General features: G+C 47.8%; 1 protein-coding gene across 7 annotated transcripts in view; it reads right to left on the bottom strand.

The window, feature by feature from the left end:
• The window catches only part of FRMD4A (FERM domain containing 4A), a 383,005-nt gene that overhangs the window by 79,466 nt on the left and 289,160 nt on the right, over nucleotides 1-14,379 (bottom strand). For all 7 annotated transcript variants that reach the window (XM_075081551.1, XM_075081548.1, XM_075081550.1 and 4 more), the window contains exon 5: nucleotides 3,398-3,482. In XM_075081551.1, coding sequence (XP_074937652.1) covers nucleotides 3,398-3,482 — 85 coding nt within the window. The remainder of the gene's footprint in view (nucleotides 1-3,397; nucleotides 3,483-14,379) is intronic.

Below are 14,379 nucleotides of genomic sequence, written 5' to 3'. Positions count from 1 at the left end.
CGATGTGCATATGCCAAGGGAAGCAGCTGGTGCAAGATGTCGATTCAGCTGCAGGCAGGGCCAGGCTCGGGTAGTCAGGCATATCCTATAGCAAGGGGCGACGCAGAGTAGAACCAGAGTGCCTGGTCTTCATCCCATCTTGAAGCACCCGGCATCACACGGACAAACCAGCCTCTGCAACTACATGTCGATGCTACGGCAAGTCTGTACTAGTAGGTAAAGTGGGCCAGAGCCCGTTCTCTGGCCCTAAGGGTACGTGGCACAGTATAGCTCATGATTAAACACTCTTCGTCCCTCCCCCGGTCCCAGATGGCGTTACTTCCACTGTGTTGCCTTTTGGGAACAGGTGCTCATCCCTGAGCAGTGCCCAAGCAATGCCTGGGACGGGGCTAGCTGACACAGACCAAAACCCGTGCCAGAACGTGCTAGTAATTAAACAGCCTGACTGATCGGGGACAGTGCCCAATGCCAAGCCCTGTCTTGTCTGGTGGTACAAACGTGGCTTGGCCTTTCTGGGCAACAGAGGCTTGCTGGTCCTGTGCGAGGGTTTGGGTGTGTGGGTCCATGAATATCTCATTATACCACAGACTGTGTATGGGGGAGCCATGGGCACAGCCAGAGTACAGCACCCGACGCAGAGCCAGCTGGCAACCCAAGGGACCAGTAGCCCCAGTCTAAACAGGCCACAGTCATCTTCTTTCCCAACATGAGCAGCCCAGTGTATGGGGATGTTTGAGGGTGTGAGTCTGGAGAATCAGCAGAACAAGGTCTGACGTGCCAGTATAGTGTTATGAACTACACTTGTGTCCTACGCAGTACAGTCTTTCCAGGCTGCAGGGGAGCTTGGAGTGAAGCCATCCATGGGGAGTCCAGTGAGGAAACTTTGCGTGCAACAAGGAAGCTTTCAAGGTTTGGGACCATGCAACACCCCCGGCTAGCTACAGGGATGACAAGCACTGGCTGTGCTTAGACACTGAATCCCCTTTCCTACAGCTACAGGAATCTTCCAGGCATGCTGGCTGGGTGCTCACTCTGTGTCTTAGCAGAGACCTTGTATCCAACTTTCAAATTCAGCGCCTTTTTTAATAGCATAGCATGTCTTACTGTGGCTGGAAGTCAAATGGGGAAGGACCCGCATGGGAGACTGGGAATCCAGCAGGGCTATTTTTGGATGAAGATGACAGTCAGCTCGGATGTGCAAAGTAATGGTTTCAGGAGAGGTCAGACTAAAATAGACCAACCTAGATCTGTAGGCACTCTTTTTTTTTTTTTTTCCTCTTCTTCTTATTAAGCTTTCTCCAAAAAAAGAACAACACTGTAAGCTTTTCCTGGCAATACTCCAAAAAGGAACTTTCCCCAGGAACCAAAATGTGATGCTCACTGAGCTTGCTGCTAGAGAGGGCTGACTAAGCACATCTAATTGCAGCTCAGCTCAGCAGCCCTGCCTCTTTCCTGGGCACTGGAAGAAAAAGGCATTTTCTGGCACCTACCCTGCATTTTAGGAGATGCAGAGTTTGTCCCTGCATTTAGGACATGCAGATGTCAGGAAGCGAGGCTCCAGACTTGGTGTAAGCTAGTCGGCTTAGCAGGTCATAAACCTGCTGAGGGTTGTGGGATGGTGCTATGATCACTCCCTGACTACAGCTGTCTTCTCATACCACTTCCTCCCTGGCAGATGGAGGTGAGTCACCAGGAATGGCCTCTGCCAGCACAGAGGGAGGTAGGAAGGATCCTCCCAGGGAATCCCAGCTGCTGAAAAACCTCTCCCAGTCCCACACAGTCCAGCCGCCCGTCCAGCTCACCTGGCCAAGTCCGCACGCAGCCAGACTCCACCTCAGCGGGTTCTGGGTCTGCTTAATTTTCTGGACCCTGCCCTTTCACTTGTACGGTTGGCTAGTGGCATTGGAGGGGTCAGCTTCGCAGCTCTGCCATGGCACTCCGGCGGGGGAGTGGAGGCCATGCCAGGACGCCCGTGTCTGGTGCACAGAGTGCCTTGCAAGGAGCAGCTCTGAGTTACAGTGCTGGTGGCAGCAGGCCGGTATTTTCAATAGCCTACAAGGCAGGGCTATTTCTGGTACAAAAACATCTCTCCATGCATGGCTTGTGTTTGTACAAGACGGTCTTCAGTACACTCCACAGACACCCTTCCCCACCCCCTTGTACACCCGCATGCTCACTCCCCTGGCCCAGAAAGTCTCAGTCACACTGGCACAAACATGGCCTCACTGCGAGTGCGGTGCGCAGCTTGGGCGCCACAGTACATTAAGGATATAAAGCTACCAGAGAGTGTCCAGAGGAGGGCCACGAAGTTGGTGAAGGGTTTAGAGGGGAAGCCATACGAGGAGCGGCTAAAGTCCCTTGGTTTGCTCAGCCTGGAGAAGAGGAGGCTGAGGGCAGCCCTCATGGCGGTCTGCAGCTTCCTCACAAGGGGAGGAGGAGGAGGGGCAGGCGCTGATCTCTTCTCTCTTGCGACCAACACCAGGACCCGAGGGAATGGCAGGGAGATGTGCCAGGGGAGGGTTAGGTTAGGCATTAGGAAAAGGTTCTTCCCCCAGAGGGTGGTGGAGCCCTGGAACAGGCTCCCCAGGGAGGCATCACGGCACCAGCCTGGCGATATTCAAGAAGCACTTGGAAAAGGCCCTTAGAGACACGGTTTGAATTTGGGGCTGTCCTGTGCAGGGCCAGGAGCTGGACTCGATGATCCTTGTGGGTCCCTTCCAGCTCAGGACATTCTATGATATGCACCCCTAACACAGTTACATACTCTCTCCCAGATGCACAAACTCACAGTCACACACACATGCAGTCACACACCCCTCACACACTCAGCCCGCCATGCCTTCCCCCACTCTCGCACTCACAGAACCTCACACACTCTCACAATTCCCTTGCACACTCTCTCACCCAGGTACAGTCTCACAGACACAAGCACGCACCCTCTCACGGACATGACCCCCCACACGCTCCCGCTCCCCGCCGCCTGGCCCAGAAGATGGCGCCCGCGCCGCAGCCAGCGCGGCCACTGCCGCCCTCTTCGGGCGGGAACCGCTAACCACAGCCCTCAGCCCAGAGCGGGCCCCCACAGCTTCTCCACCGGCGCTTTTTTTTTTCACACAAACCCAGACATTTCTTTCTAAATACTAGCCAGTTCATCGTTTAAGCAGCTGCAGATTCCCTCCTACCAACCACAAGAGTTACTTCCAAGGGTGCTTTACCTCAGAACCCATCTCTGACAGGGAAGCTGTCCAGGGACGTTAGAGACAGAGGGGTGAGAGCAGGTGGGAGGAGGTCATTATCACAAAGTCCGGGTATGACCAGTGTAAATTTTGGGTCAGAGGATCCAGACCCAGGTGTCTCAGCCCACCCCAGTGCCACCCAGAGCTTCCTGAGTCCTTACCTTGTAGATACAGGACTTGGCATTCAAGAAAAACAGCTCAATGGTGGCATTGTCCTTTAGATAGGAGATGCTTTCAATGTAGAACCTGAAAGGGAAAGCAAGAGAAGTGAGACACAGGGGGAACTAGGGTAAAACATGAAAATGCACTCATTACGTGAAAAATGTGGTCAACAGAGTCATGTTGACTATACTAAAAATGAAGTTTCTTTGCTTATGACAGGCTGGGGTGATGAAAGATGCTTGTGCATGCTCCAGGATGTGACCTGTCACCACCATCCCAGCCATACCAAAAGAACTGGATCATCAAATGGGTGATTTTGTTTCTAAATAATCCTTTGATTTGTTTTTAAATTTCAAATAATCCTTTATTCTGTTTGATAGTAAACTCCCCTTCATACTCCATCACATCTTGACATTTCTTCTTCACTCCTTTATCTAACCTGCCCATTTCTGTGCTGTTGACCTGCATCTTGTAAAATGTTCACTGATAGAAATCCACTCCGGGTTCCTTCCTCTCAACTTCAGGTTTGCATAAGGCAAATTTTATAAAGGCTTCTTTACATATTTTAGCAGCTAGCACATAGAAGCTGTGGTTGCAGAGTAAGCAACCAGCAACAGTTAGGGACCTTGCACAATTTACCAGTACTGTGAGTTGCAATGCTGGGGGTGACTGAGAATGCGAATAATCTTTTTTTTTTTTTTTTTTTGAGAGGAGATGAATTCGCAGAACTCTGTAGAAAGGGTTCTTAAACCCTAGTGTCAGAAAAACCCACTCTCTTGCATTAGCCGATCACCATAATATTTGCAATTATGTTGAAAGCCCATGATATGTATGAATCAATTCCGTTCTCTGTGTCCTGCCTGCTTTGAAGGTTTGATCCTTTGGCAGTGAACTCCATGGGAGTTTTGCCACTGGCTTGAATCAACTCCAGCCCTTAATTCTGCCTTGTGACCTTTTGGGGAAAAAAGCTCAGGATACCATCAGAGGTTATGTATGTTATGTGTTCCTGTAGTAGCAGAGAAAGCCTGGATAGGTTCAGTGAATAATTAAGGTGCATTTTGCATTTACTTTACGTTTCAAGTAAGGAAAAAAAAACCTCTATCTGCCAACCCTTCTTTATAGTGATCTTTAAGTTGCAGTAGAGTGGCAGCAATGTTCCTTACATAAATTCCAGTACTATCGTGCCTTGTCAGAGGCAATTAGAATAGGGAGAGTGCCAGGGAAATGCTGTCTGCATCAGGAACTTAAAAAAACAAGATACCTTAGAAATCTGGGTTGAGATCCAGTTACAAGGAAACCTTACTCCCTGACCCTACACTCCGGGAGTGGAGCTGAGAGACCTGCTGACACTCCTGGGGCTTCACACAGGCACTGGAGGGATTGTCCATGTTGAGCTATTTGCAGAATTGAGGGTCTTAAATGTAACCTTCTTAGGGGTAAAGGGCAAAGCTTTGTAGTGCTCCTAAGTGTCTCCTGAAGACCCTTCAAAACAGCTTATTTCCTGACAGATGCAACCAACTATTTGCTTACTAGAGTGAGAGAATCATTTTGAGCTCTTCTTGTTCATCTGCTGAAGTGTTCCTGCTATTATCCCTCCTTCTCTCATTCCAGAAGCATTCAAATGAGCATTCATTTATTTTAAATGAGAAATAAAAATAAAACCTGGCTCATAAAACCATTTGATTGTAGGGATCATGAAGCACACGAACTTTTTCTGAATGTTTTTTCTAGTTTCCAGTGGGTTTCTCCTCCTGTCCTTGCAACTGCCTCTCTCTTTTTTTTTTTTTTTGGCAAATAAAAATATACTTGGCTTTAGAAATGCAAAAAAGATGCTGTGTTAAAAAAGGAACCTTCTTACTCGATCTGCTCTCTGAGTGCAGCTGGCTTTCCATCTGCTGCATCCGTGAAGAAAAATGATAATTTTACATATTCTGTGGTTCTTGAAGAACCTCCTCTGCTTATCACCACTACCAGTGCTCTCCAAGTTGTGACGGTAGGATCTTTAATTCCAGGGTCAGGAAAAACAGGAATATTTATTTCTTTTTTGGATCCCAGTGAAGGTTAGCCAAAAATGCTTTTTGTTTCATCAGATCAAATGAGACCACCCTCACCATCACTAGAGGGCAATATTGCATTTCTTAAAGCTGCAAGGATCTTTTCCCAAGGCTTTCCACATAGACACACACACAGATAATTTTCTGTACAAAAATTGAGTCTCTCAGAGCACAGAGCCTGCACATGATACTTCATCTTCACAAAGAAATCCCAATTCTCAAGTGATCTCCAGAGTGGAGAGTGTGCTGGGTAGCTACTGGCTCTCACACACAGACCCAGACAAATGCAAAGCATGTGCACCGGGAAATTGGTGCTACTTAAAAGAAAACAGATTTGCAGAGAGAACTCTCATGGGATTTTCTGTGTGGCAAGCTCAGAAAACCCGAACTGGAGCAGACTCCCCTGAATTCACAGCCGGTGCTGCAACAACAGAAAGGGGGGGAAAAGACATGTTTTTCTGCACTGATCATGGACCTTGTCAGACCTCCTTCTCTTACCGTCTTTCACAAATACAGTGAGGGAAACCGCACTCTGCAGTGACCAATGTGAGTGACTAAGGAGGCAGGAAGAGGCATCCAGCTGCTAAGGCAATGAACCAAGCAAAAAATCTGGGTTAAATTCCTGACTCGGACACAGGTTTCCTTCATGACCTTCAGAAAATCATTTAGCTGATTGGGGGTGTTGTGTTGTGTTTAGAAAATACTCCTCCCTCCTCTGCGCCCCTCTGTCTGTTTTGCCTGTTAAGCTTATAAGCCCTTTCTTACAGCATGTTTCAAGACCGTCAGTTTTAAGGGGCAACTCTCAGATTTCTGTGAAGGGCTCCCCTGAGAGCAGCGTTCCTCCATGTGCTGTGAAACTGATATACCCAGGAAATAATGGATGGGCTGGACAGAGAAACAGGCAGTACAATCAATGTGTCCGACACCTCTGCTCCACTACCTACATCTCTTGCAATCTAGCCAACAAACAGCTTTGCCTCAAGCAGCTCCTACAAGAGGTTCCTTGATAGCCAGCAACTGTTGCTGTGAGAAATGAGGTGCCTGCAGGAAGGCGGAACACCCCAGAAGACTTTGTGAGTGTAAAAACCGGAAAAATAATTTTTGAAAAGGTTTAAAAGATCAGCCAGTGTTAATCTATTTCTGCATTGCCCATCCGTCCCCACCCCAAGAAACTTATAATTCATCAAGTACATTTTCTAAGCATTAATTAAATAGCCCGGTGAATATTACAGTGGGTAATGAACACAAAGTGTCTATCTTGTCTGCTCCCTTTGAATGGCAGGAAGTCAGTAATAAGTACTGCAGAAGGCATATTGGAAGACTTCAGAAGCTGCTGCATCTGAAACATTTAAGGCTTTTTAGCTGCGAGGACATGCCTCGTACTGATCAGCCTGCTCTATATTAAGCATTGGTTAACTGACAGCTTGCTCTGAGACAGCTTAAGCCCCGTCATGCCATGATGAATGGCAATTCCCATCGTAACCAGCCAAGCACAGACATTTATATAGCAGTGCCCGTGAGAAGCAGCTGTGGAAACTCCTGATCCTTGGGTGATGGAAAACTGGCACTACTGTAGTTTCTCCCTTGCGTTACACACATGCCCACCTCTGACTTGCAGCAGGGGGAAATGCCTGACTCACCAGTTTGATTACTGGTTCTTCAGGAGATGGAGAATTCCTGGCTGCTGCCGCCAGCCTCATATGCGAGCCCGGTTGTGTGTGTGCAGATGCTCAAATTTAGCAGTGTTGGGAAGGTGCTTGATAACTAGTGCTTTGTCCTTGCAGTGGGGTAGGAGGCCTCGGGACGATCAGGGAAATGGCCTCCAAAAGCACCTGAGCTAGTGGTGTGCTTGTGTGGCCAGTGAGAGCTGAAATGAGCAGCGCACCGAATTTCCACACACCAAAAGAAAACGTCAAATAAAAAATATTTAGCATTGCCACTAACACACACAGAGCCCTGATCATATCCTGTCTGCCTGAACTCGGCCATGTACCTCCTAGCAGGGACCAGGCTCTGAGCAATCGAGTTCCTGACTGTGCAAATGTACTCTTACAGCATTTGAGATCACACACCCATGTGTTTATTTCCAAGCAGAACCTGCCAAATGGTAAACATATTTCACTGTGGTCTTTGACACAATGATATTTTGAAGCATGACCACAGCAAATGGATGTCTCGTCTACTTCAGTTGTAGATCTGTCCTGGGACAGTGGTATCATCCTAGTTCTTGTGATATTTGACTCTGGCGGGAACCAGCTAGTCCAAAAGGCTTTTAACCAACAAGAAGACCATTTTTTCAACAAAAGGAAACACTCCAAAACTCCTGTTCTGGTGCCATGGTGTTTTCTTCTAAGAAAAATAAAAGAAAACATTGAAAGGACTTTGGAAGACCTCAGAAAGGTTTCAGCACTTGGTTTCACTGAGGAACAACATCTTCTTCAGGAGTGCCTGTACGAGAAAAACTAGTCGCAACTGAAGCCCTGAAAGAGGACAAAGGGTCTCTTTGCCATCTGAGAGCCCAGAACGGCAAGGGTGTAGCAAAGCACTCTTGTTACTGTTCTACCAAGCCTCACTCCTCAAATATCTTGCTGCTTTCAGAGGAAGGCAGTGGGGTGGCCACAGGAGGCAGCTGGGCAGGGGAGATGCCAAGGCGTGTGGCTCTGGCATGCTGGTACAGTGCTGTGTGAGAGGGCTAGTCAAAACAGAGGTGAGCAGTGACAGGGAGGCCAAGGATGGCACTGAGGATCCTGATCAAGGTGGCTGGTAGCAGTGTGGCAGTGATTTTTGGGTGAGTTCCTGCCTTTTCCAAAGGTCAGGAGCTGGTGGCTCAGTATTGGCAAGAAGGGTACCTTCCCTCCAGGCCTGTGATACTGTTTCTGTGCAGAGCGGCAAAACACCCCTCTTGGGCCTCTTAAAAGTAGGAAAGGGGAAAAATCACAGAATAACAATCCAAGTGGCTCTTCTCTTCCCTGGTGAAAACATTATCTTTCCCATTAAAAAGGAGAATAAAGGGTAAGACTGGATTTCATGGAAGAAGATAGAATTTGGTTTTGATGTGCAGTCACCTTCCCCAGTGTTTCCTCCTGCCCTAGATGGGAAATACACTCAGACCTGAGAGGATGGAATGAAATGGGCAGAGGTGTCTTCCATGTCCTTCCCATCTGGCTGACTCCATTCCGGTTAGGACGCAGGACAGAGCTGTCAGCAGAGCCTCTTATGTCATTATTACAAAGCAATGGACAAAGGAGGAGACCCCTTTTCTGCCTCATCTATCCTGGGGTCTGGCTCATTATCCCTCACCATGTCATTTAAAACCTCAGAGGATGATTTGAAAAATATGAGGCCATTTGCTAACCAGGAAAAGAAAAATCACATGCATTGGTATAATGGACTTAAATGCAGATGTCATTATGTCCAGTGTCTCGTGCTAAATGAGTATTCTGAGCAGCTCGGGCTGCAGAGCTCCTTTTATGTTGCAGCCCTGTTTGCTAATAGTCCTGGGTGCACGCTCTTATGTGCTGACACTTAAAGAGGACAATGGTCATGCTAAATAGTTGGCCTGTTAAGTAATCAGCCAGGAATGAAAATCAGAGGAGCTAAAAAGCCCCATTTATGTCCCCCTCTGCATTCATTTTGATTCTGATCCCATGTCTTGTCCCCTGTGCTTGTGCCGTGCTCAGGCCCCCCTTGCCCAGCTCCAGGGATTGGTATGCAGGGGACAGGACGCAGCAAGAGAGACCTCTGTTGACTTTTACCTCAACGCAGGGAAGCCACAAAACTGGAGGTGAATGTAATTCCAGGAATACAGGGAATTGCAGCTAACAAAGCTGTGGGTGCTGTTTAACCTCAGTCTGTTCCCTCTTTTTCCCACCGGCTGCACTGTACTATGAAGCTGTTTGCACCTTTACTCACCACCCATCCATTTTTCGCAGAGTTTCTAAGACCCACTGAACTCCTGGGAAACCATGTGTTTTGGGGATATTTGCTCATTCCTATGCATCATCTTCTCCATGTACAAAATACTAAGCCATCTACTTGGAATATACAGAGACCAGTTCTTTTCCAGTCTATACATCCTGGGAGTCTTTACAAACTGCAAAGTGCTCCAGGATGAACATAGAGAGGAAAGGAATTAATGCAGGTACATTCCTCCCTGTTGTTTGGTTACAGCATCAAGCACCATGTGGAAAGGCTCTGCCCTCAGCACAGCGAAGCCTCTGCCCTCTCACCAGGAGGGGTATCAGGCCTGACCAAGGCATAAGAGCAGCAGCCAGCTCAATATATTCTGCAAATCTCTCCTCCCCTGAAGTGTCCTGTGGAGCCTAGCTTGCAAGAGAAGTGCAGCTTTGTACAAAAACGCTGTTGCAGCTCCTCTTGCCTTGGAGTGGTGAGGTTACCTGTCCCAAGTATGAGGCAAGAGCAGCGACCGGATCCCAGCAGCACACTGCCTTCCTCTCCTCCTTTCCCTCAGTCACCAGGGGAATTTCCCCACACTCTCCTGAGCTCCAGCCAGATCTTTCCTGCTCGTTGATCCTTACCAAGAGTGACATCTTGACTATTAGAGGTAACTCGCTGGGTGCACTGGCATAACACCATCCCTCAGTATTTTTAGAGCATCTTTCATCTGAGGATCCCAAACCCTTTCAGGAACAGAAATCCCTCCAGCCATTCCACTGTGTTGTCAGCAGCTCACAAAGGTATGATTTGGCTGTGAAAGCTGGCATGGGGTTTACTTGCTCACTGGCTCTCCCTGTTCGTTCAAAGCCACGGCGATGGGACCCCTCACAGCAGACCTTTCTGCTTGCTTCACTGGTGACAGCAAATCACACCCACTGGTGTAAGGTATAAATGCACAAATTGCAATGAAAATGGAAACAATGTCTGCATGACTCTCACCCAGCCAGAGAATCTGTGTGTAGGCATTGACATAGCTATTGCTGCTTGATCCAAATTAGGTACAAATCCTACACTGACAGCATCCATCATTTCTCCATGGTACCTATCATGCTGTCTAAATGCTTCCCAAAATTAGACAAGACAATGCTGCCAGCATCAACACATTCAAAATGTGGCTCAAAAACAAATTTTTAGAATGCTGCTTTTTTTTTTCCCCTCAGGTGGCTGAATGGAAAGGAAAACCAACTTATCCCCTTCTCTAAACACAGCTCACTTATACAAATATATGCCCAGTTAAGCAGAAAACAGAAATGATGTTATGGGACTCAAGAGCCAGACTGCTATTAAGATGTGTGTGTAATGGATGGCTTAGCTCAGAGCTGTGTGCTAAGTAGGAGAGCCCCATTAGTTCCCTTCCTCAAGCAAAGGTCAATTTTCACACAACTAAATCTTCCGACTGGACAGAAGTTTCTCATATCTCTAAAGAGACTCTGAGGAGCAAAGCCTCCCTGCAGGCAATTTATTACACCTTCCCCCTGGCGAACAGAGCAGGGGGCCACCCCAAGAAGGCTGCAATAAATTGTCTGCAGGGAGCCTTGTCTTCCAGCACAAACAAGGTCTGAGTGGCTGTATTTATACACCACGGCTGGGTGGGAGGAGGGGGTTTGCAGGGCTGCTGGATTTTGAGATCTCCCTCCTTAGTGTACACACAGCTGATGCACGCCAACCAGCAAAACACATGCTGTACAAAGAGATCTGGGTTATGGCACACAGTGTTGCCAGACTTCATAGACAGAGTGGCTCACGGGAACCCCTGAAAGTAGCTTGGTTGGGCTGGGTTGGTTATGAGGGTTTAATATTCTGATTTTTGCTATTGTTTCTGCAGCACCCCAGCAGTGCATGGAGCTGCAGAGATATAATGTGAGCGGGAGATGTCTCCTTGTCTCCCTTATATGTAGCATAAACTGCCTGGGAACTTGGTGTGGGGAGTTACCAGCTTGGTGCTGGTAGTGAGAGTGGGTGAGGGAGACAGCACAGCTGGAAGGAGCTCAGAGATGGCTAGCCATGAGGATGAGGGTGGAGCACAGCAAGGTGCTGAAACATCTCGGGGCAGTTCCCTGAACTCTCCTGGGATGATCAAGCTCCATGGCAAAGTGGGTCCACCACAGCCCCCTTGCAGCTCGCCTTGCAGAGGGGTCTGCAGCTGACCAGGGAGAGCAGAGGAGCAGAGGAATTTGTGTAGATATGACTTTTCCCCAGCGTCTTCTCCTGGCTGCTAGTAGGTGAGATGAAACATATCCATAGATGAGACCAAACTCTGCTGCTTCTTTCCCTCACCCCTGGCTGCAAAATATATGTTTGCTAATCTCCTCGGGCCTCTCTCCCCAGTTCCTGTAAACCCCTGTCTCACACCATGAGGCAGAGAGAGGGCTGCTCCTTCTCCCCCGTCGGTGGGGAGAGACAGTAGCTGGTGGTGTGGGGGAAGGATACTTCTGCTACCATCTTTCTTCCCTCACCGTGGCATCAGCTTCCCACTGCCTTCCCCTCATCCCACCTGCCTTGCTCAGGAATGCCGCTCATCCACATGCCCCTCTCTGGTGGGGAAAACTGTGGATGGAGAAACACAGCCCATTACATGTGAGACAAATAAATTGCTCTGGTTGATTTAGTGTGGTTCTATTCCGCTCTTCCTGCCGCAGCAGGCTGCTGTCATCACCACCCCCTAACCTAATTTCTCAGAGAGATGCAAAGCTGAGTAGAAATGAATGGCACACACAACCCTGGTGTGCTGGAATCGCCATGTGAGTCGGGCAAGTTGGGAGCAGCATGCCATGAATCTGCACCCCATACGTGTCTTCTGGCTGATGTGGGAGGCAGCAATGCATTCCAGCAACAAGTTGTAAGGTCCATCTAGCCCTATGAACAATCCATATTAGCAACCACTGTTTCTCTCCCTTCCAGGGTCAACTGTTTCTAAACGGACTCCTGCTTCTTTTATTTTTAACATTAGTCCTTTTCTAATGGAACACGGCTTTAAAGACTGGATATAAAGGAAGGCTGAAAAGCTAAAATAGCTTAAGGCCTCATTAGCAGCTGAAATCTGGTCCAGTTCTGTTCAGGTAGTCAGGCAAAGCCTTGTAAATGGGAAATGCCTCTCAACCCTGACTGCACCAATGCTGTTTGAAATAATAATCTGAATTTATAGGCTGCCCTTGATGCACATGGAGGGGATTCATCAGGTGAAAAGACGTAGCTACAATGTAGATGCCTACTTCTGAGTGGGGGTCTGAGATCAGAGGAGAGACAGAGATATTTTAGACTGCAACTTATTGAATTTCAGAAGAGTCATCTAAAATAAGTCAGATGAATTGTTCCTGAAAGGTGCCTACTTCTTTCCAGTGGTTATATAGGGAGGCTGTGCTAATTAGCCCTGACACAGAGCCAGGTAAACATCTCAGGTTTGCTGTGGTGAGTCCCATCTCAGACATCTGTCCCACGTGCCTCTGACCTGGACCACCACCGGTGCACACAGAGCTACGTTCCTTCAGGTTAAAGGAAGCAATGATTCACAAGAGCTTTGCATTCTGTGTTTCAGTGCTGGTCTCTTATTTAAAGGCACTTTGATCTGTAGTAACTGAGGTAACCTGGCAAAACGGCTGCCCTCAGTATTGTGAGTCCTGAGCCCCCCTGGCTCCCATGCTGACTTCAGCCTAGCCAGTACGTATGAACACATGCCAGACATTGCTGGACACAGGCATTCCTTTGTGGGAATACTGCCGGGCCATAGACACAAACTGTGTCCCGCAGTGTATTTGAGTATTGAGGATTTATTTCACATTTTTTCCATGCCTTTCTGAAAGAATAGCCTTTCCACGTGAGAGATGTTCTGATTTAGCGTGACGGCTTCTGCAGTGAGCTGTCACTGTTGAGCTGGTGGAGCTACCCTGAGAACACGTATATTCATTCCTGGGAAAAGATCCACCAGTGAAGTGAATTTTATTTGCTGAGCTTGTTCATATAAATTAACAGCATGACAAACATCCAGAAGAGAAAGAGATGAGACCCATGCTGGTGGTTCCCTAACTAGGGATTGCTAATCCCACAAGGCCATTGTTTGAGGATGAGAATTCACTGCAAAGCCTGGCCAATTTTGCTTTCCATGAACAAACAGCGTCTCTATGCTCTGCGCCTCTCTCACCTCAAAGATTTACACAAAGAGAGTAATTTTGCCTTCCTTGTGCTTGTGTGAGTCAGAGCAAAATGCTTCCTTCCCTGACAAAAATACAACAACCTTTATCTCAACCCCTACTAGCTCTGTTTTCATCTGACCTTCTTGCTGCCTGAGTCTCCACACTTTACTTAGGTTCCTGCCCTTTGCCATGCAGCTCATGTTGTGAGGTACAATTTCATGGTCCTCTTAAGGTCTCAGAGCACCTCTGTAAAACCAACTAGTCAAGCAAGCCCTCCTTCCTTCATCCCCATCCTTTGTTCCTCCCGGACTTTAGCTGTGACTCTAATCTGACTTGGTTTGTCTGCACTGTAAACCCCCTGCGGCGGGGAATGAGTTTCACCAACAACCAAGTGACCAGGGCTTTAGAAGGCCATTAGGGGAAGCTAATTCTAAGATGAGAACTAATATCACTCCTATCCTGTTGCCAGGTATCCTGCCTTCCCCGCAAGACACATGGCACTCCCTCTTACTTTCATGTGTAGCTTTAAAGCTATATAAATGGATATTAGCAGAGTCTCATAAAACAATATTGCACAAGATCAGCCATGGGGCAGTTCACAGCTGCCCAAGCAGTTCTGATCGCTTCCTAGATTCCTATGTTGTTCTCAGTGGAAAGCTTCCAGAGAAGCACTAGATGACAACCTGAAGACAGAGAGGCTTCAGTTAGCTGTGCAAGCGTACAAGGGCAGAAACAATTTATTCTGAATGAATGCTAAAAAAATCCTTATAAAATCATCCTTCTCTGACACAGTGCTGTGAAATTTTTGGTCTTTCATTATGGAAGAGAGTAAAGACACTG

The sequence above is a fragment of the Phalacrocorax aristotelis genome, chromosome 1 (assembly GCF_949628215.1).
Source record: "Phalacrocorax aristotelis chromosome 1, bGulAri2.1, whole genome shotgun sequence".
NCBI classification, from domain to species: Eukaryota; Metazoa; Chordata; class Aves; order Suliformes; family Phalacrocoracidae; genus Phalacrocorax; species Phalacrocorax aristotelis.
Note: the sequence above shows the minus strand (reverse complement) of the source record. Positions and strands in the feature narration are given on the sequence as shown.